At 57.5% G+C, this 19,495-nt stretch overlaps 7 protein-coding genes across 7 annotated transcripts; 5 read left to right on the plus strand and 2 right to left on the minus strand.

The window, feature by feature from the left end:
* Window positions 1-94: 94 nt before the first annotated feature.
* Window positions 95-4,105, minus strand: L226DRAFT_534480 (Het-C-domain-containing protein). The gene is made up of 22 exons (XM_067680681.1): window positions 3,949-4,105; window positions 3,855-3,897; window positions 3,673-3,785; window positions 3,582-3,606; window positions 3,484-3,522; window positions 3,397-3,432; window positions 3,068-3,130; window positions 2,933-3,010; window positions 2,823-2,877; window positions 2,632-2,765; window positions 2,433-2,580; window positions 2,341-2,382; window positions 2,258-2,274; window positions 1,947-2,208; window positions 1,857-1,883; window positions 1,727-1,803; window positions 1,582-1,668; window positions 1,512-1,532; window positions 1,424-1,462; window positions 1,322-1,369; window positions 1,182-1,267; window positions 95-1,114 (listed from the first exon to the last, which is right to left on the minus strand). Exons 1-22 carry the CDS (start codon window positions 4,047-4,049, stop codon window positions 295-297), a joined length of 2,361 nt encoding a protein of 786 aa, XP_067536136.1. The 5' UTR covers window positions 4,050-4,105; the 3' UTR covers window positions 95-294.
* A 227-nt stretch (window positions 4,106-4,332) lies between these two features.
* Window positions 4,333-6,408, plus strand: L226DRAFT_534481 (uncharacterized protein). The gene is made up of 4 exons (XM_067680682.1): window positions 4,333-4,364; window positions 4,430-4,604; window positions 4,866-5,771; window positions 5,828-6,408. Exons 2-4 carry the CDS (start codon window positions 4,437-4,439, stop codon window positions 6,188-6,190), a joined length of 1,437 nt encoding a protein of 478 aa, XP_067536137.1. The 5' UTR covers window positions 4,333-4,364; window positions 4,430-4,436; the 3' UTR covers window positions 6,191-6,408.
* A 394-nt stretch (window positions 6,409-6,802) lies between these two features.
* L226DRAFT_534482 (delta-sterol C-methyltransferase) lies at window positions 6,803-8,767 on the plus strand. The gene is made up of 4 exons (XM_067680683.1): window positions 6,803-7,201; window positions 7,586-8,034; window positions 8,094-8,501; window positions 8,571-8,767. Exons 1-4 carry the CDS (start codon window positions 7,048-7,050, stop codon window positions 8,619-8,621), a joined length of 1,062 nt encoding a protein of 353 aa, XP_067536138.1. The 5' UTR covers window positions 6,803-7,047; the 3' UTR covers window positions 8,622-8,767.
* L226DRAFT_49048 (uncharacterized protein) lies at window positions 8,365-9,446 on the plus strand. Its single transcript, XM_067677318.1, has 3 exons — window positions 8,365-8,501; window positions 8,571-8,873; window positions 8,931-9,446. Exons 2-3 carry the CDS (start codon window positions 8,721-8,723, stop codon window positions 9,357-9,359), a joined length of 582 nt encoding a protein of 193 aa, XP_067536139.1. The 5' UTR covers window positions 8,365-8,501; window positions 8,571-8,720; the 3' UTR covers window positions 9,360-9,446.
* Window positions 9,447-9,560: 114 nt separating this feature from the next.
* L226DRAFT_570580 (bifunctional P-450/NADPH-P450 reductase) lies at window positions 9,561-14,296 on the plus strand (the record flags this gene model as incomplete). Its single annotated transcript, XM_067684451.1, has 23 exons — window positions 9,561-9,696; window positions 9,856-9,983; window positions 10,082-10,115; window positions 10,180-10,276; window positions 10,393-10,479; window positions 10,549-10,567; window positions 10,644-10,797; window positions 10,864-10,979; window positions 11,035-11,056; window positions 11,112-11,129; window positions 11,183-11,317; window positions 11,369-11,535; window positions 11,597-11,650; window positions 11,708-11,752; window positions 11,809-12,160; window positions 12,222-12,311; window positions 12,372-12,640; window positions 12,712-12,889; window positions 12,946-12,997; window positions 13,048-13,117; window positions 13,190-13,953; window positions 14,014-14,071; window positions 14,144-14,296. The coding sequence occupies 23 exons, from the start codon at window positions 9,561-9,563 to the stop codon at window positions 14,294-14,296; spliced, it is 3,198 nt and encodes a 1,065-aa protein (XP_067536140.1).
* Window positions 14,297-14,708: 412 nt separating this feature from the next.
* Window positions 14,709-16,186, plus strand: L226DRAFT_48652 (uncharacterized protein). Its single transcript, XM_067677160.1, has 5 exons — window positions 14,709-15,232; window positions 15,288-15,349; window positions 15,403-15,528; window positions 15,612-15,770; window positions 15,850-16,186. Exons 1-5 carry the CDS (start codon window positions 14,809-14,811, stop codon window positions 16,087-16,089), a joined length of 1,011 nt encoding a protein of 336 aa, XP_067536141.1. The 5' UTR covers window positions 14,709-14,808; the 3' UTR covers window positions 16,090-16,186.
* Window positions 16,144-19,388, minus strand: L226DRAFT_534486 (MFS general substrate transporter). Its single transcript, XM_067680684.1, has 12 exons — window positions 18,984-19,388; window positions 18,816-18,934; window positions 18,664-18,765; window positions 17,846-17,939; window positions 17,478-17,783; window positions 17,390-17,421; window positions 17,241-17,334; window positions 17,039-17,183; window positions 16,881-16,981; window positions 16,698-16,821; window positions 16,481-16,661; window positions 16,144-16,422 (listed from the first exon to the last, which is right to left on the minus strand). The coding sequence occupies exons 1-12, from the start codon at window positions 19,153-19,155 to the stop codon at window positions 16,396-16,398; spliced, it is 1,497 nt and encodes a 498-aa protein (XP_067536142.1). The 5' UTR covers window positions 19,156-19,388; the 3' UTR covers window positions 16,144-16,395.
* Between the last annotated feature and the right edge of the window lie 107 nt (window positions 19,389-19,495).

Raw genomic sequence — 19,495 nt, forward strand, 5'->3', positions numbered from 1 at the left:
CGCAGGCCAGCGAGCTTTCGTCCACGGTGGGGGGATTACAGCGCTAGCGTGCATTCCGCGATTGAAATCGACCTGTCCGTTGAGCCCATCACGACACCCCTCAGAAGGTTATTTCAAGCACATCGCAAGACGCACATCAAAATATCAATCGTACATACAACATAATACAACAACATCATTCCGCACGCTCATCTCACAACCACAAAAGTCTCTTCACATCCCTCGGCTTCTATTCTTCTCCTGATCTCTCGTTACGCCCGAACACCTCCAATCTCCGACACACATTTCTTCTTCTCACCAACCAAACGGTCCTCCAGGAGGGGGAGGGGGAGGGTGTCCATGGTGTCCATGACCATGATGCGGCCCACCGTGCGGCGGCGGCATGTCCGGCGTCGGGAATCCAAACCCTCCAGGAGGACCAGGCGGTGGGGGCCCGCCGTACGGCGGGTACCCACCAGGCTGCGGGAACCCGCCCCCGGGAACATCCGCCTGCGGGAACGACATCCCTCCTCCCCCCGGAGGCCCGGGAGGCGGTGGCGGGGAAGAGTAGCTTGGGTTGTATCCCGCGTGTTGGTGAGACGCGTATGGCGAAGGCTGGGGTGGTGGTCCGGAGGGAGGAGCGTACGGCGAAGACTGGGGAGGTCCCGAGGGGGGAGCGTACGACGAGGTCTGAGGACCGCCTCCACCTCCGCTTCCGTAGAAGGACGCAGCCTCGCCTGTTGATGGGAGCGGGGGCGCGCCGCCCTCTCTTCCAACGCCGAAGTTCTGCGCGCCGCCGCCGAACTTGCCAATGAGCGATTGCGCCTGGCCAAATACATTCTGGGCGGATCCGAATGCAGACTGCGTCTGGGACACGCCTGGGATCTGCGAGAGGTAGCCTTGCAGCTGATGCTGCGTCTGTACCCCGGCGTTCTGCGCGTACGAGCCCTGCGAGGGGTTGCTTGCGCCTGGCTTACTACCTAGACGGGTGTTCTCATGGTTGCGGACGGCCTGCTTCGTGAGGCGGCGGAGGACCTCGTGTTGTTGATGGCCGAGCTCGGAGACCCAGCGGCGCATATAGTCGAGCATCTCGCGCTGTATTTGCGAGCTGCCATTGTGGAAGTCGGGGTGGAATCTTCATAATGACGATCCATTATAAGTTCATGTATGTGGACTAGATGTCGAATGAGGGATATGCGTACAGGCACTGCAAGATGTCTTCTGTGACGTGGTGGACGTTGATCGACGGGTCGTCCCAGGCCTTGACAACAAGGTTTGAAGCGTAGATCTATCCCGACGTCAGGTGTCAATGAATCACGAGTGGGAGGAAGGTTCGACTTACCAGGATGATCTTGCCAAGGTTTCCCGCCGGCTCGTTCAAGATGAGGTTCTGTACGATGCTGTGAGCTCACGATAGCCCAACCTAGTTTCAGTTTGTACTCACGAAGTGGTCCTTGCTCAGGAATGAATGCGTAGGGTCAGACTAGACCGATGTCAGTCACTCGTTGATCCATCATTCGAATGTGACTTACAGCTCTGGGGTCGTTGAACACCTGTGGCAAGCGGTCAGCGTTTTGAACACACGCAATGCACTTGACAAACCTCGTATTGATCTTGGCTGTTGATGACCTCGCCGGACGCGAGCTGCAGACCGCTCGTAGCCTGCTTCATGAGTGGTTTAAGGAATGGCTATATGCGCGAGTTTCAGCCACTAGATCTCATGGGATAGTACCGTGTGCTTCCATACCTCGAGCGTAGTGAAGACGAAGACTGAGATGGAATCCATGAGCTTCTCAATCAGCGGACCGAGGCCAGGAATCTTCTCTGCACGGTAAATTCAGCGCATTATCCTTGGATACACAGCTCCTTCGACTCACCAATCGTGTTGTCGATCTTCTTCACCACTACAAAACCGATACCGGGCGCAATCAGCATCAAGAGAGATTACAGAAGACGCATCTACGCACCCGAATCGCGGAACGTCAACACTTGCCACAGCACGCTATGCAGCTCCTGCGGCGTCATGTCCTCAGGCCGCTTCCCGCCCTGGGAAGGCCCCGCGCGGATACGGTCGATGCTGTCCATCTCGCGCGCCATTTCGTTGCCGTTGCCCCCAGGAAGGCTAGTCAGGAGGGAGCGGAGATTCGAAGAGGATCCACCGCGCGTGCCGCCGGACTTGGCACGGGCCTTCTCGAGCTCTGCGTTCAAGTCGGAGACGGATGCTTGACTCTGTGGGGAGATTAGTGTGCGGGATCCGTGCGCTTGATCAAGGACGTACAATGTGGTCGGTTGCCTCTGTGATAGTGTTGGTTGTCAGTATATGCGTCACAATCGATGACAGCTAATGGTGGACAAGCTAACCTCCAAGAAGACTGTGGATGAAGTCACTTGACCCGAAGGTTCCTGCAGAGCATGTCAGAATCAATCATGTTTCAACGGAGAGAACTGCATACCGGTGACGAGCGGAGCCACCCACTTCCCGTTGCTTGCCTGGATCCTGACCTGATCACCGACATGCACGAAGATGTCTTGGTGGCCCATCATAACCAGCGCGAGCTCGCAGAAGTTCGAGTGCGCCGGGAAGTCCTCCAGCGTGTGTAGCTATGATATCGCTCAGCGACAATGGTGTATATGCGCAACCGAGATACTCACAGCCTGGCCTAGGAGACGGTACGACTCGTATGTATCGGCCTTGTTGCCAGTGGCACGGGCTTGACGGCCGTGCTGTATGCACCGCTCGAGTGTCCGTCGTACGAGAGCCTTGGAAGTATCCCAAGAGCCGTTCTCTGTCAAATACGAGGATGAGCGCCGGAGTCGGTTATATGAAAGATGCTGCCATCTACCATTTGCGATGTAGTTCTTCATTCCAGTTCGTGGGTCAATCTCCAGCTCTCTCGGCTGTGGCATCAAACGTATGAGTTATTGCATTCAACCAAGACAGCACCGAACGCACGTCGACAGGAGGACGGAGCTTGGGGTGGTATTGTCTAGCGTTATCTGGGTATCCTTTCGGATTGTCGATATGTTCTGTCTGTACGACCAGAGCTTCAGCATGGGCTGATGTAACCTTACCATCAGCTGTGCTCACCGGAAGATAGACACCGAGACGCTCTTCGGTAACTTCGAACTCGCCTGTGGCGTATCCATGGGCCTGTAGATGATGCTCAGAATCACTCCCTTCTGACACGCACGGCCTGCAACTCAGATGCGAGGCCAAGAGACAGTCAAGGAAAACGCGCGCTTCATTGATCCATTATTTGCACGTGCGGAACGAAGAAAATGCGTCCGAGCCCGGTTCCGGGTTACGTCTGCGCTCATAGTCGCGACGGAAAAGGTGTCCTCGCATCGCGGCTTCCTTGATTGTTCCCTTGTCGAGTATCCGGCGCAAGTAACCATGCTGTAAGCAAAAAAACTCACCATGAAACCAAGGACCATGCACAAGTTGATGATTGTCTAGACATGTAAAGCTTAGTAGGTAGTTTTTTTGAGAAACGGAGGACATACCTGAAGCTGTAACTTCTGCAGCCCGGCAACATCGACAGCCTGCATATGCGCGTTAACCATATGAGTTTTAATCTAAGCGACCCGCGTGTGTGGCGAACCTGACTGTAGTCTCGCAGCCAATTACTGCAGATTCAGTGCGATCAGCGATCGAGCTTCTTCCGCTCCAAGCCTCGTGCAACATAGACTCACCCAAAATACACGCGTTTAATGTCCAGCCCACCAAACTTAGATCCGCCCTTGCCAATGAGTGCTCCTAGAGCAAACCCGCCGGCTTTCTTCGCGACCTCGCTTAAAGTGTCTTCCTACGTCGTGTGAGGACATACGGACGATCGAGAAGCTAAACGGCAAGTAAATGAAGTGGATGAACTCACGATGTCTCCATGGCGGAAAGCCTTGCCTTCCAGGAACGCGAAGCTGCACGCGGCGTTGAGATTAGCTCTTGATTTGAGATTGAGCGCGACATACCTCGGGATGTTCCCCGCACCGAACGCATACACTCCCTCGCTAGGAACACAGAGAATGACGATACAGAGGACGAGAAGTAATAGATATGCGTTCGAGATCATGGTGGTACAAGAGCAAGTTTTGGCAGAACCCAAACCCAGCGTACAGAAACTCTGGGCGACCACAGCTTCATGACGTCAAGAGCCAATCGCCGCCCTCAGAGGCTTTAGTCGGCGATTGACAATTCCGCACTCCGAGCGCGCGAAGAGCCAAGCGGAGCCCGAACCTTGCAGGGACGCCACTGGATGGATGAGCAGCGTCAGTGCGCGTCTAAGATTTTGTTGTATTGCTCATCGCACCTCCACGCTTTCGCCTCCGTGGCCTCGTCGTCCCCGTCGTCCTCGTCGTCCCGTCTCTTCGCGTCTTCGGCATCCTCGGTATGTCTCCTCCCGCCCTCGCTCGTTCTCCAGGTCGAGGCTCATGCCTGCAGCTCCATCTGCAGTCTCATCATGACCAACACCACCGTGAACCCCTCTGAAGTTGGCTGGCAGTTCGTCCCTCAGTACTACACCTTCGTCAACAAGCATCCCAATCGTCTGCACTGCTTCTACACCAAGGCATCTACTTTCATCCACGGTACTGAGGGCGAGGACGGCAAGCCATGTTTCGGCCAGCAGGTGAGCAATCAAGCTTCTGACGCGTCCCACCGCCGGTAGGCGAGAAAGCCTCTACTCTTCCCTGGATTCAGGTGTTCTTCTTTCCTCTTTGAGTACTGCATCTACCGGTGGCTTTCTCCTGATAATGGAGGAGTCGCCCGACCCCAGGATGCTGGCATCCGTCATACGTCAGATTCTGTCAAGCGCCCATGACATCCGGGGTGGCTCGCGTTATGGCCCGATCAGACGACAGAGACGATGACTGACGAGTTGTTTTTGCAGGAAATTCACAATAAGATCACGTCCATCGGCTTCCAGGATTGCAAGGTCTTCATCCACTCGGTTGATGCTCAGTCTTCTGCGAATGGCGGTATCATCATTCAGGTCATCGGTGAAATGTCGAACAAGGGCGAAGACTGGCGGAAGTTCGTGCAGACGTTCTTCCTTGCCGAGCAGCCCAATGGCTACTTCGTCCTCAACGACATCTTCCGCTTCCTGAAGGAAGAGTCTGTCGAGGAAGGTGAGGAGCAGGCTGAGACCGAGGCTCCGCAGGCGCAGGAGGAGCACGCTCCCGTCCCTCCCGTTCCCGCCTCTCCGGCTCCCCCACCGCCCGCTGAGCCCGAGCTTGTTCCCAGCCATAGCCCTGCACCTCCTCCCGTCGTGGAGGAGCGGGCGCCCTCTCCCGAACCCTCTCCATCACCCCAGCCTCAGGTGAACGGCCACGCACCAGAGGTCAAGCCCGAACCCACACCTGCTCCTCGCGAGCCTTCTCCTGCCCCCGTCCCCGCCGCCGCTCCTGAGCCTACCTCTACCGCTTCACCTGCTCCCGCCTCTCCTGCCCCACCACCACATCAGCAGCCCGCTCCCAGTCCTGCACCGCCCGCACAGCAGCAGGTACCGCAACCACAGCAGCCTCCTGCGCAGCCTGCACCCCTCCCTGCTGCACCTTCCGCGCCGAAGTCGTGGGCCTCGCTCGCTGCGACCGGGGCGAAGAGCTGGGGTGCTGCGGTAGCGAGCCAGGCGCGCGGGGTGACTGAGGCTCCTGCACCTACCAGCAGCGCGTCACCTGTGCCGCTCAGTGGCCCGCAATCGCCTGCGCCGCACGTCACGACTCGTCCCCTCCGGCAAGAACCTCATCCGGCCCTGCTCGCGGCTCAGGCACTCACGACGCCGCAATGCTTTGTCAAGGTATGCTACATTCATTCATGCACGTCACATTACACTGTGCTTACAGTCTAATGCAGAGTGTCACGGAGAACGTCTCGGAGGCCGCGCTAAGGACGACGCTCACGGCTCGCTTCGGACCCATCAAGGAGCTCGAGATTGTTCGTAACAAGGCGTGTGCGTTCCTTGAGTTCCAGCACCTTGAGGCTGCCAAGCGTGCCATCGTCGCCTCGTTACCAGTCCCGCAAGGCGGCGAGGGTGGTATTCGCATTGAGACCGACGGTGGTGCTGGTCAAGCACGCATCATCGTCGAGACGAGGAAAGAGCGTGGCGAGCGTCCGCCACCGCGCGGTCCCCCGATGAACGGCGAGCGCGGTCGTGGTGGCGGTTTCCGCGGACGCGGTGCACCGCGTGGTCGTGGCGGACCTCCGCCTAAGCAATAAGCAGAGCGTGCTTGAGACGGCTAGGCGTTGGCGGCGGCGTTGATGGATGGGCTGAGGTTGTCGCGGCAGCAGCGGCGGCGGAGGCAGTCGCTGGGTCGGGACAAAACCAAAAGTACCAAATCTTCGTGCTGAATGTACGGTGTATATGTAGAGTGGAGGGGTGAGTGTGCGTGCGTGCGTGTTGGGGAGGAGTATTGTCAATGGGGTTCTTTGCTGTGTCGTGTCTGCTTGTTGCAATGTTGTGCTTTTTTCTCTGTCGCTTGCACGCAATTCACTGTGACGATCTTGGTCGGCTTTCGTTTGCAATGTACATACGTATCTGCAATGCATGTGTGTGCGTATCCGTAACCTCCTTGACATTCGGTGTGCTAGTGGGCCTCGTTCCTTCGTGCTCTCGACTGATCGTTCGCTCACCTGTTCCTGCTGCACGTCGTACCACGGAGGTTGAGTACAATGCTTGTCACGAAAATCGCGGGGGAGGGGCCGAAAACACGAGCGTAAATGCTTCAAGTTCGCAAAGTACGAGAACGTAAACGGGCCGGGGAGGAATGGCGCGCGCTGATTGGCTGGGAGCGCGGTATGGTACGGTTTCGTACGATTCAATTAGCAGCGCCTATATATTCCTTACCGACTGCGTTCTCGCTAGGCATTCCCGCCCTCCCTTCCCCTCCTTCTCCCACCACCCTCTCTCTCTTGGTGACTGTGAGTGTCAATCGTACTCGTGTCTCGCGCGAACGGCGCCGCAACGCCACGCCGCGCTCGCGGTTTCAGACACGGCGAGAACAACGAGCATGCGCTGACCCGCTGGCACTTTTAGTCACCCCCGGACCTCCCTCGCACGGCACCCGACACGAAAAATGGCCCCTGTCGCAACCGAGTCAACTGCGCACGCCGACGGGCGTGTTGGCAGGCGCATTGAGAACTATGCGGCGTTCTGGCAGAAGGACCTGAGCAAGGAGGCTGGACAGGACACGGAGAACCGGCTGGCGAACTACACGGATGTCATCAACGGTGAGTGCCTTGCTCTGCTTTTATCCTTTTTCATGTGGTGAGCGGCGGTAATGTCGACTCTATCACTGCGCAGGCGAAGATTCCCCGTTGCCTGTTCTCTTCCATGCCCAATTCCCTCGTTCGCTATGCTTGCAGACAGTAGGGACAAGCTCTCTGAAGGCGGGCCCTTGGACGGCATGCGCGCAGGTCGCAAATCACACGTCTGCACGCGTTCCGCAAGACTTGCGAACGGCCTGGGTGATTTCCAGCTCTGTCTGGTCGCAACGGCTGCCAGCACGCCGTTGTACTCCGCCAATATATTGTTCACGTGACCGTGCCCACGACTCAATCTTCTCGCTTCTCTGCTGTGCCTGAAGAGCTGCAATCTGACCCCGTCTTACCCAGGTTACTACGATGGCGCTACTGGTCTCTACGAGTACGGCTGGGGCACGTCCTTCCACTTCTCCCGCTACTACAAGGGCGAGGGCTTCTACCAGGCGCTCGCGCGGCATGAGCACTACCTCGCGTTCAAGATGAACCTCAAGCCCGGTATGCGCGTGCTCGATGTCGGTTGCGGCATTGGTGGCCCTGCGCGCGAGATCGCGCAGTTCGCCGACGTCCAGATCGTCGGCCTGAACAACAACGACTTCCAGGTCGGCCGCGCCCGCAAGCTCACAGCGAAGGCTGGCCTCTCGGAGCAGATCACCTACACCGTCGGCGACTTCATGAAGCTGTCTGAACAGTTCGGCGAGAACTCGTTTGATGCCGTCTACGCGATTGAGGCCACCGTCCACGCACCATCATGGGAGGGTGTGTATGGTGAGATCATGAAGGTCCTCAAGCCTGGAGGAGTGGTGAGTGGCGGCCATTTCTGTCCTCACGTCGAGCTTAACTGACGGTGACGGGGGGGAAGTTCGGTGTGTATGAGTGGTGCATGACGGACAAGTGGGACCCCTCGATTCCCTCGCACAAGGAGGTCGCGCACGGGATCGAGCTTGGCAACGGTATCCCTGAGATGCGGCCAATTGCCAAGGCGCGCGAGGCGATTGTCAAGGTTGGCTTCCAGATCGAGCACGAGGAGGACCTCGCAGACCGCCCCGACCCCATCCCCTGGTACTACCCTCTCGAGGGCGACATCCGGAAAGCACAGACGCTCTGGGACGTCTTCACCGTGTGGCGGATGAGCAGCAGCGGCAAGTTCGTCACGCATCACGGTCTCTGGTTCATCGAGAAGCTCGGCATTGTGCCGAAGGGCACCTGGGAGGTCGGCGAGACATTGAAGGTCGCCGCGGACGCGCTTGTCGCGAGCGGTCGCGAGAAGGTGCGTCGTGTTTTATGCCGCCGTGTCCGGTGCGACGCCGCAATGCTGATGTGTGGATTGGTTGCACAGCTTTTCACGCCGATGTACCTCGTCGTGTCGAGGAAGCCCGCAGAAAACTGATCCGAGGGCCGCTGCCCGGCACAGTGCCTGCCCCTCACTATCGTTTAGAGTTCCGTTATCCTAGATAACTTGTATACCCATCGTAATCACCCTCACCCTATGCATGGCCTTGCGACTGGTGTTGTAAGAGCGGTTTTTCCCCCGGTTACATATGTGCTCGACTCAGTACCCGAGTTGCGGGCCTGGGCTTGGTGCTCGGTGCCATCATTGCCGTGGAAACGAAGGTCGGTGGGAGGAGTGCACCGAGCGGATGTGAGTAACCTCCGTTCCGGAATGTTTCGCTCCGTCTGTTTACTCGATCTTGGATAGTGCGTACGCGGCGCCGGGTGCGTGTACGCGCTGCGACGCCTCCCGGGGAACGTTGTTCGCGAGCCCGCTGCTCCTCCGCCGACATCAGCTTACAAGCCTCGACGGGGATCCATCAGCCTTCTTACAGCATGGATCGGCGCTGTACGGTGGACCGTGAACCGTGACATTGATTCAATGATTGCTCGGCGTAGCGCACAGTGGCCGGACGCCCATTCGCCATGTCGGACGCATGCAACGTGTACCAAGCTAACTTGCGTGCAGATCCCAGATCGGTTTGATGGATGCGTGAGCGGAGGCGAGCGTCCGGAGGGCTGCGAGGCCATAACATATAAGTACTGTAAGTGCGCCCCGGGGGCTGCACCGTGCACGTCCTGCATCACCCCTACCGGTCCGTACCGCGGAGATACCGACATTGATTGTGTGTTCTGACTTCGATTCCCTGGTTCCCTGCTTTTCCTGCTTCGCGGCTTCGACGACGTAACGCTATCACCGATTCAGTTTCGAAAGACTCTACTTATACCCGAACCGACTCCGACTCGAGGGTCACGCTCCCACTTCCAAGTTACCCACACCGACCACTGCAGACCGGGGGCACCACCACCACTAGTAGCTTGACGACCGACGACGACGATGACGACGCCCATCCCCTCCCCGCCTGCGCTGCCCTTCCTGGGCAACCTCACCGCGCTCGAGAAGGAGGTCCCGCAGCGGTCGTTTGAGCTGCTCGCGGACCAGTACGGGGAGATCTACAAGCTGAATCTCGTCAGTAAGTACTTACATACCTTCTGTTTCACGTTCGTCCAATGTCCAATCGCCGGATGCGCGTTTGTGTTCTGACGGCTGATTTTGATGCTGATCGATTTTGCGATTTGCGACTTGCGATTTGCCTAACGTTGGTCCTTGTTACTAATATTTACTGCTGTAGGCAGGACGACGTACTTGGCGAACTCGTACGAGCTCCAGAACGAGCTCTCGAACGAGAAGCGCTTCACCAAGGCCGTCACGGCCGCGCTGGTCGAAGTGCGGAATGGCACTGGCGACGGCCTCTTCACGGTACGCCCGAGTCCCGACGTCCTTGTGCCTTGCGCGTGCTGGTGTTGGGTTGTTGTTGTGCGTTTAGCTGACGAGGCAAAACTGTTTGCTATTTGCAGGCACACAATCATGAAGAGAATTGGGGCATCGCGCGTACGTCCTCCCAGTCGAGTTCGGGCTTGCGTCAGACGACAGTGTGCTCACTGTAGCCTATCAGACCGCCTGCTCATGCCGGCGTTCAGCACCGCGAAGGTGCGCGACATGTTCGACGACATGGTCGACATCGCGTCCCAGATGGTCACAAAGTGGGAGCGGTGAGTACTGAGTACTGAGTGGCTAGATCTGAGCCTTCCGAGCCCGAGCCGCATGCAGGCCCGGGGCTCGCTGCTGAACTGAAGTCGTGGACTCCTATCTAATCACTTGATAACAGGTTCGGCCCGCGCCATGTCATTGACGTCGTGGAGGACTTTACGCGGCTGGCGTTTGATACCATTACGCTGTGCGCTATGAACTTCCGGTAGGCCCCTTCTCCAGTGCTCCTTCGTATCCGACTCTGTCTACCGAGGGCTCACATGACGGATGATAGCTTGAACAACTTTTATAAGGTATGTCTCCCAGTCCTCGGGCCTTCAGTGACTTAGGGAGACCGAGTCGGGTCGCTGATCCCTTATCCTCGTATAGGAAACACCGCATCCGTTCGTCACGGCCATGGCGGACTTCCTCGTCGAGAGCGGCTACCGCTCCAACCGCCCTCCGATCGCGAACACGCTCATGTGGGGGTCTAACGCCAAGTATCAAGAAGACCTGAAGGTCATGAACGAGCTCGTTGACCAACGTACGTGTCTTTCACGTGCTGTGCACCAGAGAAGCGTTAATGTTGATGATACTGGTAACTGCGCAGTGATCCAAGATCGCAAAGACAACCCGATCGACAAGGAGGACCTGCTGAACATCATGTTGAACGGCGTGGATAAGAAGACGGGGAAGAAGCTGTCGGACGAGAACATTCGGCACAACGTGAGTTTACGTCGTCGGACCGTACGAATATTGCGCTGATGCGAGCTGCCGTTAGCTTATCACTTTCCTCGTTGCTGGTGAGTGACAGCGATCGTTTCACTGAAGATGACTGCTGAGAGAATCCCTTCAAAGGTCATGAAACAACATCAGGTATAATTCGCGCACTCTGCATAGTTGGCTTGCGCCTCACCTGACCTCTCTAGGCATGCTGACATTTACCCTGTACTACCTCTGCAAGAACCCCGAGGCGATGCGCAAAGCGCGCGAAGAAGTTGACGAGGTCCTCGGGGATGAGCCGATCCGCCTCGAACACATCGGGAAGCTCAAGTACATCTCTGGTGCGTTCTCTCACTATTCCCGTCTCCGAGTACCTCTCAATGGGGCAACAGCATGCTTCCGCGAGTCGCTGCGTCTCACGCCGCCCGCAACGATCCGCGTGGTCGAGTCTGTGGAGGACACGACGCTCTGCGGGGGCAAATACGCCGTCCCCAAGGGCGCCAGGATCGGTATTGTGGCGTCCAAGTGCCAGACAGATCCAAAGATTTGGGGCGAGGACGTACGTACACCACGTTGCTCCTCGTTTGGGCATACACATGAACCTTCGCCTTGAAATGCAGGCACGCGAGTTCAAGCCTGAGAGAGTGTATGGTGAGAACTTCGAGAAGCTCCCCGTAAGTGGATTCCTTATTATCGCATTGGTACGTTCAGCGGCTTACCTAGTCTGTTAGCAAAACGCGTGGCAGCCCTTTGGCTACGGCATGCGTGCCTGCATCGTGAGTCGCCCTTCCCGTCCTCTGGAGCGCAAGTAACTAATATCTTCCCCAAACAGGGTCGTCCCTTTGCCTGGCAGGAGGCACATATCGCGCTAGCATGTATCCTCCAGAAGCTCGACATGACCATGCACGACCCCGGATACTCGCTCGAGCTCAAGCAGACCCTCACCGTGAAGCCGAAAGAGTTCTACGTGCACGCGATCCCCCGCAACCGCTCTACGTCGCCGATTGCAGTTGCGCCCACGTCGACGCTGATCGGCCTGCCGAAGGTGTCCAAGCCCGCTGAAGAGCAGACGGAACCTGAGACGAAGGCCGAGCCGAAGCACAAGCTGTACGTTGCGTATGGTTCCAACACGGGCACGTCGCAGACTTTCGCTCAGCGCATCGCGAGCGATGCCCCATCCCATGGTGCGTTCCCCGCCTAGAGTATGACGCTCGTAGAAGACAACTGACATGTACTCCGAACCAGGCTTCAAGGCGACGCTGGGTACCCTTGACTCTATCGCGTCGCATGTGCCCACAGACGGCCCGCTCGTCATCGTGACTGCTTCGTTCGAAGGTACGTCCAACTCCGACTTCAGTATAGCATTCCCCTCACCCGTGCTCACGGTCGCACCAGGCGAACCCGCCGACAACGCCGCGCACTTCTTTGACTGGATCCAGACGCTCAAGGGCCACGAGTTCGCCGACGTCAAGTACGCCGTGTTCGGATGCGGCAATCGCGACTGGGTGCGCACCTTCCAGCGTATACCCAAGGCGATCGACGAGACCTTCGCAGAGCGGGGAGCCAAGCGGCTACTAGAGCGCGGCGTCGGCGATGCGCAGGCTGCAGAGTTCTTCGAGGCGTTCGACACGTGGGAGGCGGATCTCTGGAAAGCCCTGGTCACGGTACACAGTTTCGTTATTCGCTTCTGGGGTCCCATGGAGTTAATCGTGTGGGTTCATTTCCCGTTCTACAGGAGTACAATATCGAGGTTTCCGAGGACAGAACACCCGTGGTTAGCGGTATCTCCATGAAGACAGTGGATGCTGGCACTTCTAGGGCTTCTGTGCTCCGTCAAGGCGATGCGGACCTCGGCAAGGTCGTGGAGAACCGTCTCTTGACGTCACCCAACGCGCCCGCCAAGAGGCATATAGGTGAGTATCGCTTGCAGACGCATGAGTGGATATGTATAACTGACGATTGGATACAGTGTTCGAGCTTCCAGAGCACATGACTTACCGTGCTGGGGACTATCTTGCTATGTAGGTCTACTTATGGACCTCCGGATTTTCTTTTCTGACGAACGGCTTAGTCTCCCAACTAATCCACTGAGGGACGTACACAGGGTGACAGCCCATTTCCAGCTGTCTCCAGAGCAGCAGGTGTGTTGGTCACTCTACGAACTCACGCTACAATCATCGTGCATATGATCCATCATTGATTCGCTCCTTCAGATTGTCCTGTCCTCGTCTGGCCCCACATCGCTCCCCGTCGACAAGCCTATCAGCATCTTCGCCCTCCTCTCAGGTTACGTCGAGCTGTCTCAGCCTGCGACCACCCGCGATCTGCGCATCCTCTCCTCTGTCGAGTCCTCCGACGCGACAAAGGCCACCCTAGCAGATCTCCAAGCCGCCTACGCCGAGAAGGTCCTTAGGAAGCGCATCAGCATCCTCGACCTCCTCGAGGCGCACCCGGACATCCAGCTGCCCTTCGGCACCTACCTCGAGATGCTTCCCGCCATGCGCGTGCGGCAGTACTCCATCTCATCCTCCCCTCTGTACGATGCCCAGCGCCCCTCGCTCACCGTCAGCGTCGTCGAGGCACCCGCGCTCTCGGGCAAGGGCGAGGCCTTCAAGTTCCTCGGGGTCGCGTCGACCTTCCTCGCCGGGCTGCACCCGGGAGACGTCGTGCAGCTTGCAGTCCGAGCCTCCTCGGCGGTGTTCCACCCCCCGGAGGATCCGACGGTCCCGATGGTCATGTTCGCCGCGGGCTCGGGCCTGTCGCCGATGCGCGGGTTCCTGCAGGAGCGCGCGATGCAGAAGAAGGCGGGGAGGGAGGTCGCGAAGTCGCTGCTGTTCTTCGGGTGCAGGTCGCCGCAGGAGGACTTCATCTATAGCGACTCGGATTTGAAGGAGTGGCAGGAGCTGGGCATTGTCGATGTGCGTCCTGCGTTCTCGAGGAGCTCTGCTGACTCGCTGGGGTGCAAGTATGTGCAAGAGTGAGTTGGTATAAGTGCGTCGTTCTTGGTGTGGGCCGGCTGACTTCGGATGTTTTCCAGTCGTATATGGCACGACCGCGAGGAGGTCCGGGATGCGTATGATCATCAGAAGGCGAAGGTATGTCCGATCCGGATTCGGGACATGGTTCCTAATTTGGGTGGGTGACTGACATTGCATGTTTGCATGTAGTTCTTCACTTGCGGCTCTGGCAAGGTCGCTCAGGGCGTCAAGAAAGTGCTCACGGAACTTATCAAGGAGGCGAAGGGCTTCACGGCCGAGGAAGCTGCGGCTGCGTTCGAGCGCGCCATCCAGGGTCGCTACGCTACCGACATCTTCGAGTGAACAGTCTGGGAGATGAGGTCGGCGGCATTTCCGTTGGTTGTCGAGAGCCGATACTCAGGTACTTATGTGCAGTCTATATAGAGATTGCTTTGCCGGGAATATTCTTGTTCGACACACACCGATCGCCGCGAGGAGAGCAGCTGCAGGCCAACTGGCTTGTGGCGACGAGGCTGAGGTAGTTGGCGCTCCGGACCTGAGGCCTGAATAGTTTGGTAGGCATGCTCAGAACAGGAGACCAATTCATCAAGCATTATGTAATATTGACCAACGGCGGCGGCGCAAGAATAAGGCAAGAGTGACGAAGGTTGTGCATACTGTACTGCGGATGCCGGATGTACGGGCGGATGCAGCAGATGATCTAATTGAGGGCGAGTCCGGAATCCAGGGCTGTCCAGGGGAACGGCAATCGACCAATGGCAATGACCCCGGATCCGGAGCGATAACAGTATATAACTCCTCTGTTCTCGCGCTCTCATCAACTTGTCAACAACCTACCCAGTCGCTACGCCAAGATGTTGTCACTTGCACAAGTCAACTACTTTATTGACTACTATCGGTGCTTCAAACCACACGTACACGCTCTACTTGGCGACAATAGTCTTTCCGACACCGACCTCGAGGTCCGCGCACGGGAACGTCTGCAAGTCCTCGACCATCCGTCCCTTCAAATGTATAACAAACCGCGTTGGATGCGCGATGCCTGCAAGCCCACGTGGGAACAGTTCTCGGCGAAGCGCGCTTTCGAGGCCATGTACGAGATTGCCGACAACCTCGGGCTCAGGGGCGGTCGCAGATACCTCTCCGCATGCATCATCTCTGCATGCGCAATGAACTGGGGGGTCGACCCAAGCGAGCTAGAATCATTCGATCCTGAGCAGACACTCACTTTGTCTGCTCTTGTTTGTGATATCTGGCTGGCTCGTGTATGGGGCAGTGGTGAGCATAAGTTGCGCCTCGAGGGACGGAAGGGTCGTTCTCACCTCAGAAACAGTATTCCCCCCACTATTGACGGGTCGGCGGGGCGCAATCATCTCAGAGCAAACGAAGGTACAGGTAGGGTTCAACGTCCGTCTCATTATCGCTGATTCACTGAAGCGATCGCCCAGGTCATGGGCCGAGACGGATACACTTCCATCAAGAGCGGAAAGGTCGATTACGACGCGCCGCGCACCACCGCGGGTCTAAGGTACCATCTCCAAGTCGTGCCCATATGTGATCCCGTTCTCCCAAATGTACGGAATATCCATCACTAGTATGCTGCTCCGTCGACCATGCTGCCTATTCATTTCGGTGCACTCACAACCCTATTCTCTAGGATCCTTTGCTCCTCGATTGGACTCTCGACTTCTTTATACACTACCTGGGTGTCGATGTGACTTCTATCAAGGCGGACAGCCCCAGTAACTGTCTGCTGCTGGATGTCCGCTCCAAACAGGCCTTCTGCGACAACCTCTGGACGTTGGTACCGACCGAGGTGAGCGCTAGTACTGGACCCGGGGTCCCTTGTCCTCATCACCAACACATGCCGTTCCCACCGCTCCCATCGGCCGCAGACTGCAAACCAATACAGGGTGGTCGACACCACGTGCACCGTTGCCCCTGAGGTATCCGGCGACTCGAAGATGCGGCGCGATGGGGATCATGTCACCTTCGTCGATCACACAGGCGGTCTTGATCTAGAGCCGGTGCTGCCCAGCCGGGACGTGTTGCTCTTGCACGCTGCCTACACCAGCTTTCTGCATCTATCTGGGATGCGACCCTCGCCCGAACACTTCCGGAGGTCTGTAGGTTGAAAGAAAAAATCGACGACTGCACGTCCTCGCAGGACTCGTAGCCTCGGCCTCTTCTTTTGTCCTACCCGCAATTGCTCGCATGTCGTCGGTTTCTTCCTGTACTAGTACATACTTCAAGAGTGATACTCGCCGTCCGCCAAGTCCTAGTATCGAAAGCCCTGTCGGGACACGGTGCTCGTGCACACTGCTTAGTCTAGCATCCTCCATCGATTCTGGTTGCTATTGCCACCAGGTAGGTTACTCGACCCATTTCCCAAGTGTCCTCAACATCATCCCTTTCAACTAATCTTGGGGGATAAGCCGATCTCATGGCACGTAACGGAAATCTGGAGCCTGCACAAGCAACAGGCATCAGCACAGGCACGCTTCGTGCAGGTGCACGCACGCATACCTTGTCCGCAAGCTCGGTCGTGTCGACAGTCGCGTTCGGGACAGGCTTCCCGTACTTCCTGTCTCTCCGCCTGTTCTCGATGCGGTACGAGACCGTGAGGACGATTGCCGCGAGCGCTGCGAGGAACTGGAGCGCGCAGGTGACGGCGAACCCTTTGCTGTGGAACACCAGGGGCATGAGCGAGGACTCGGAGCACTAGAGCGGGCACGGGACTGACATGTAGCGCGGGCCCTCCGTGGTGGGGTAGAGATGCGAGCCGAGAACGCTGCCGCACTGCCCGATGGCCATATACATCGGGATGCCTGTCGCCTTCTTCGTCTCTGACCCCAGGTTATGAGCGACTGTGCACGGGTCAGTCCGACTGTCCACGCAGCTGCGAGTGGCAAGATAGAGTACCTACACCATGCGATGATGACGCCAATGGTCGTGTATGTCCCGCTGACGATGCAGAAGGTGGCAAAGTAGCGGACGTGGTTGTTGCTCGGGACAGAGAGCAGCAGTCTAGAGCAACATCGCCGTTAGCGCATGTCAAAGGCCGGGACTAACACTGGGACGTACACATAGCCGATTGCGGCCACCGCGCTGACGTAGGCGACGAACGGACCGCGACTCTGCAGCCGGTCGGAAACGTAGGAATTCAAGCATAGGAAGACAGCGGCAACCGCGTATGGCGGCACGGTGAGCAGCTGTGCGAGGGCGTCGGCTGCAAACGAGGAGGTAAGCCTGTGACTCTTCCGCAGACTTGAAGGGGTGGTCTCACTGTATCCGAACGTCTTGATGATCGTTGGCAGGAAGGCCGAGATAGAGGCGAGCGCGCAGTTGGCTCCGAAGTACATGACTCCAGCCGCGTATATCTGGGATCACGTCAGCTACGCTCTTCCACTTCGCGAAACACGCAAAACGACGTACCCTCCAGTCCTTGAACGCGTCGATGACATGTTCTGGCAAAAAACTCGTTAGGATGACTCTGCGAAGCAAAACAAGCGAGATAACCAACCCCTCTTGATGACCCGTCCCGTATCCGCCTTGATCCCGCGGTTAGCACGGTCCAGCGCAATCTCCCGCTCCTTCTCGGTGAATATCGTCGTCTCCTCCGGGCGGTTCGGCAAGACCACCAGCGAGAGCAGCCCGATCAGGATCGTCGGAAGACCCTCGATGATGAACAGCAGCTTCCAGTTGGCCACTGCGGCGTGGACGTGCTGCACGCCGAACGCGATGAGGCCCCCGAATGCACCTGCGACGGCGGCAAAGCCGAACCAGTAGGCCATGCGCATGCCCATTTCTTCTTTCGTGTAGAAGAAGGCTGGAGAAGAAGAGAGTGGCGTGAGTCGGGATATGCGTAGGAGATGGGGAAAGGGGACGTACACATGTAGAGCGGGATCCCGGGGCCAAAACATGCTTCGAATACGCCGAGTCCTACACGAGCGACGAACAATCCCGCAAAGTTGAATGCCGTAGACTGTCCGTACGCATGTCAGTAACTGCTGCGAGTTCGGCAACGGGTCGTGATGTCCTTGAGATGAAGCCAGTCTGTGAACTGGCAACGAGGTCACGAGAGACTGCGGAAAACCGCTTGACCGACAAGAAAAGGATGTCATATCCGGTGAAAGGCTTAGACCCTCCGTAACGTAACCAGAACCTTTCTTCAGTCATGACAATCACGATCATGTCGCCGTAGCTTGCCTGCCACCTGCTTGATTGCGTGGCACCTTCGGGGTCGACACCGAGACACGTTCTATCCGCCCTGAGCCTCTGAATCGCCGCTATAACACTCCACCTCGGAGCTTCCGAGTGCGACCGATCAAACTCGGTCCGAGGCTAGCAATTCGTAACGAAGCAACTGATAGCAACTCCGGAGCCTTTTCCAGCACCAGAGAGTCAGAACCACGGGGAGCCGCGGAGAGTCCACACCACCGGTCCGTGGGCCGGAGAGTGCAACCGTACGCCCTCGCCTCTCCCGACGTCCTGCCCTGCGTCCCGCCCAACGCTTTGCCTCGCGCCACCGCTCTGACTTGTCGCTCAACGCTGGCCACATATTGTGGCCGCTAAGTTATCTGTAGTGCATGGGCGCCCCTGTCCGGCCCGCCCTGACGAACCATCGCACTGCAGCCTACAGCCTACAGGCAAGCCCGAGCGCCCCTGCGAGAGGCCCTTGAGAATAAATAGAAGGAGGAATAACGTACCATCAATACAGAACAGATACCCCAACCGATGGCTGCGCAACCCAGCCATGTTCTTGGAGGGAAGAGCTTTGAGATGACCGTAGCGGGGATTTGACACAGAATCTGTGAAAGCGTCAGAGGGGACAGAGTGCAACGACAGGTGTAATACACACGTATGAGAAGAAGAATGCCGAGTTCACCCAGTCGAAGAGGACTCCAGTAGGGTCGCCGTGGAGGATGTCTCGAGGCAAGCCTTGTAAGCGCGCATTACCCAGGTTCGTTCTGTCCAGATCTGCGAGAGGTCGGTGGCCTTTCCTTCGATGCACATAGAGTGCACTCACAAGCAAAGAGGTACATGATGCACGCCATAGGCATAATGCGCATGTCCAACTTCCGCACCAACCGCCGCTCTTCCTCCGGCGTGTGTGCGGGCACAACCGCCGCGCGATCGTCGACGTCGACGCTGCTGACCTTCTCCTCGATGGATGCGTGTTGCTTCTCTTCAACGGACATGGCGCGTTCTCGTCGGTCGACAGGGAAGATGAGAGGGAGTTTGGCGGGGCCGCCAGAGTGTCAATGCCGTGGAGAACGCAGCTATATATTGCGAGTCTATCAGTGCGTCACGCCGCTCAACCCCATCCGTCCGTTCATGGGCGTTCTTAGGTCAGTTGACCATCGAGAGGCCGCGGCTAAGATTTTTCTGCCGGCAAAGCATGCTCGGGATGTGCAGATGTGGAAAAGTGAGATGGACGTTCGCGAGAAATGATATGTATCTGGGTCAAGCGGTCACAAGCGCTGCGGGACCCCGGGGAAGCTGTGCCCCCGCTGCCGGTTCGGCATTCACGATCAGCTG

The sequence above is a fragment of the Lentinus tigrinus genome, assembly GCF_003813185.1.
Source record: "Lentinus tigrinus ALCF2SS1-7 unplaced genomic scaffold L226scaffold_10, whole genome shotgun sequence".
NCBI lineage: Eukaryota > Fungi > Basidiomycota > Agaricomycetes > Polyporales > Polyporaceae > Lentinus > Lentinus tigrinus.

Excerpts from the sequence above, each read along its gene's own strand:
- L226DRAFT_534482 (XM_067680683.1), top strand. The coding sequence starts at position 7,048 with ATGGCCCCTGTCGCAACCGAGTCAACTGCGCACGCCGACGGGCGTGTT. Across the intron at positions 7,202-7,585 it reads CTACACGGATGTCATCAACG|GTTACTACGATGGCGCTACT; the intron begins GTGAGTGCCTTG and ends CGTCTTACCCAG. Across the intron at positions 8,502-8,570 it reads TCGCGAGCGGTCGCGAGAAG|CTTTTCACGCCGATGTACCT; the intron begins GTGCGTCGTGTT and ends TTGGTTGCACAG.
- L226DRAFT_534480 (XM_067680681.1), bottom strand. The coding sequence starts at position 4,049 with ATGATCTCGAACGCATATCTATTACTTCTCGTCCTCTGTATCGTCATT. Across the intron at positions 3,786-3,854 it reads CTTTCCGCCATGGAGACATC|GAAGACACTTTAAGCGAGGT; the intron begins GTGAGTTCATCC and ends CACACGACGTAG. Across the intron at positions 3,131-3,396 it reads GCATGGTCCTTGGTTTCATG|GCCCATGGATACGCCACAGG; the intron begins GTGAGTTTTTTT and ends CATCATCTACAG.
- L226DRAFT_48652 (XM_067677160.1), top strand. The coding sequence starts at position 14,809 with ATGTTGTCACTTGCACAAGTCAACTACTTTATTGACTACTATCGGTGC. Across the intron at positions 15,233-15,287 it reads GGCTCGTGTATGGGGCAGTG|TATTCCCCCCACTATTGACG; the intron begins GTGAGCATAAGT and ends CCTCAGAAACAG. Across the intron at positions 15,771-15,849 it reads GGACGTTGGTACCGACCGAG|ACTGCAAACCAATACAGGGT; the intron begins GTGAGCGCTAGT and ends CATCGGCCGCAG.
- L226DRAFT_534486 (XM_067680684.1), bottom strand. The coding sequence starts at position 19,155 with ATGTCCGTTGAAGAGAAGCAACACGCATCCATCGAGGAGAAGGTCAGC. Across the intron at positions 18,766-18,815 it reads CGGCATTCTTCTTCTCATAC|ATTCTGTGTCAAATCCCCGC; the intron begins GTGTGTATTACA and ends ACGCTTTCACAG. Across the intron at positions 17,184-17,240 it reads CATCAAGACGTTCGGATACA|CCGACGCCCTCGCACAGCTG; the intron begins GTGAGACCACCC and ends CCTCGTTTGCAG.
- L226DRAFT_534481 (XM_067680682.1), top strand. The coding sequence starts at position 4,437 with ATGACCAACACCACCGTGAACCCCTCTGAAGTTGGCTGGCAGTTCGTC. Across the intron at positions 4,605-4,865 it reads AGCCATGTTTCGGCCAGCAG|GAAATTCACAATAAGATCAC; the intron begins GTGAGCAATCAA and ends TTGTTTTTGCAG. Across the intron at positions 5,772-5,827 it reads CGCCGCAATGCTTTGTCAAG|AGTGTCACGGAGAACGTCTC; the intron begins GTATGCTACATT and ends AGTCTAATGCAG.
- L226DRAFT_49048 (XM_067677318.1), top strand. The coding sequence starts at position 8,721 with ATGCATGGCCTTGCGACTGGTGTTGTAAGAGCGGTTTTTCCCCCGGTT. Across the intron at positions 8,874-8,930 it reads GAGGAGTGCACCGAGCGGAT|TGCGTACGCGGCGCCGGGTG; the intron begins GTGAGTAACCTC and ends GATCTTGGATAG.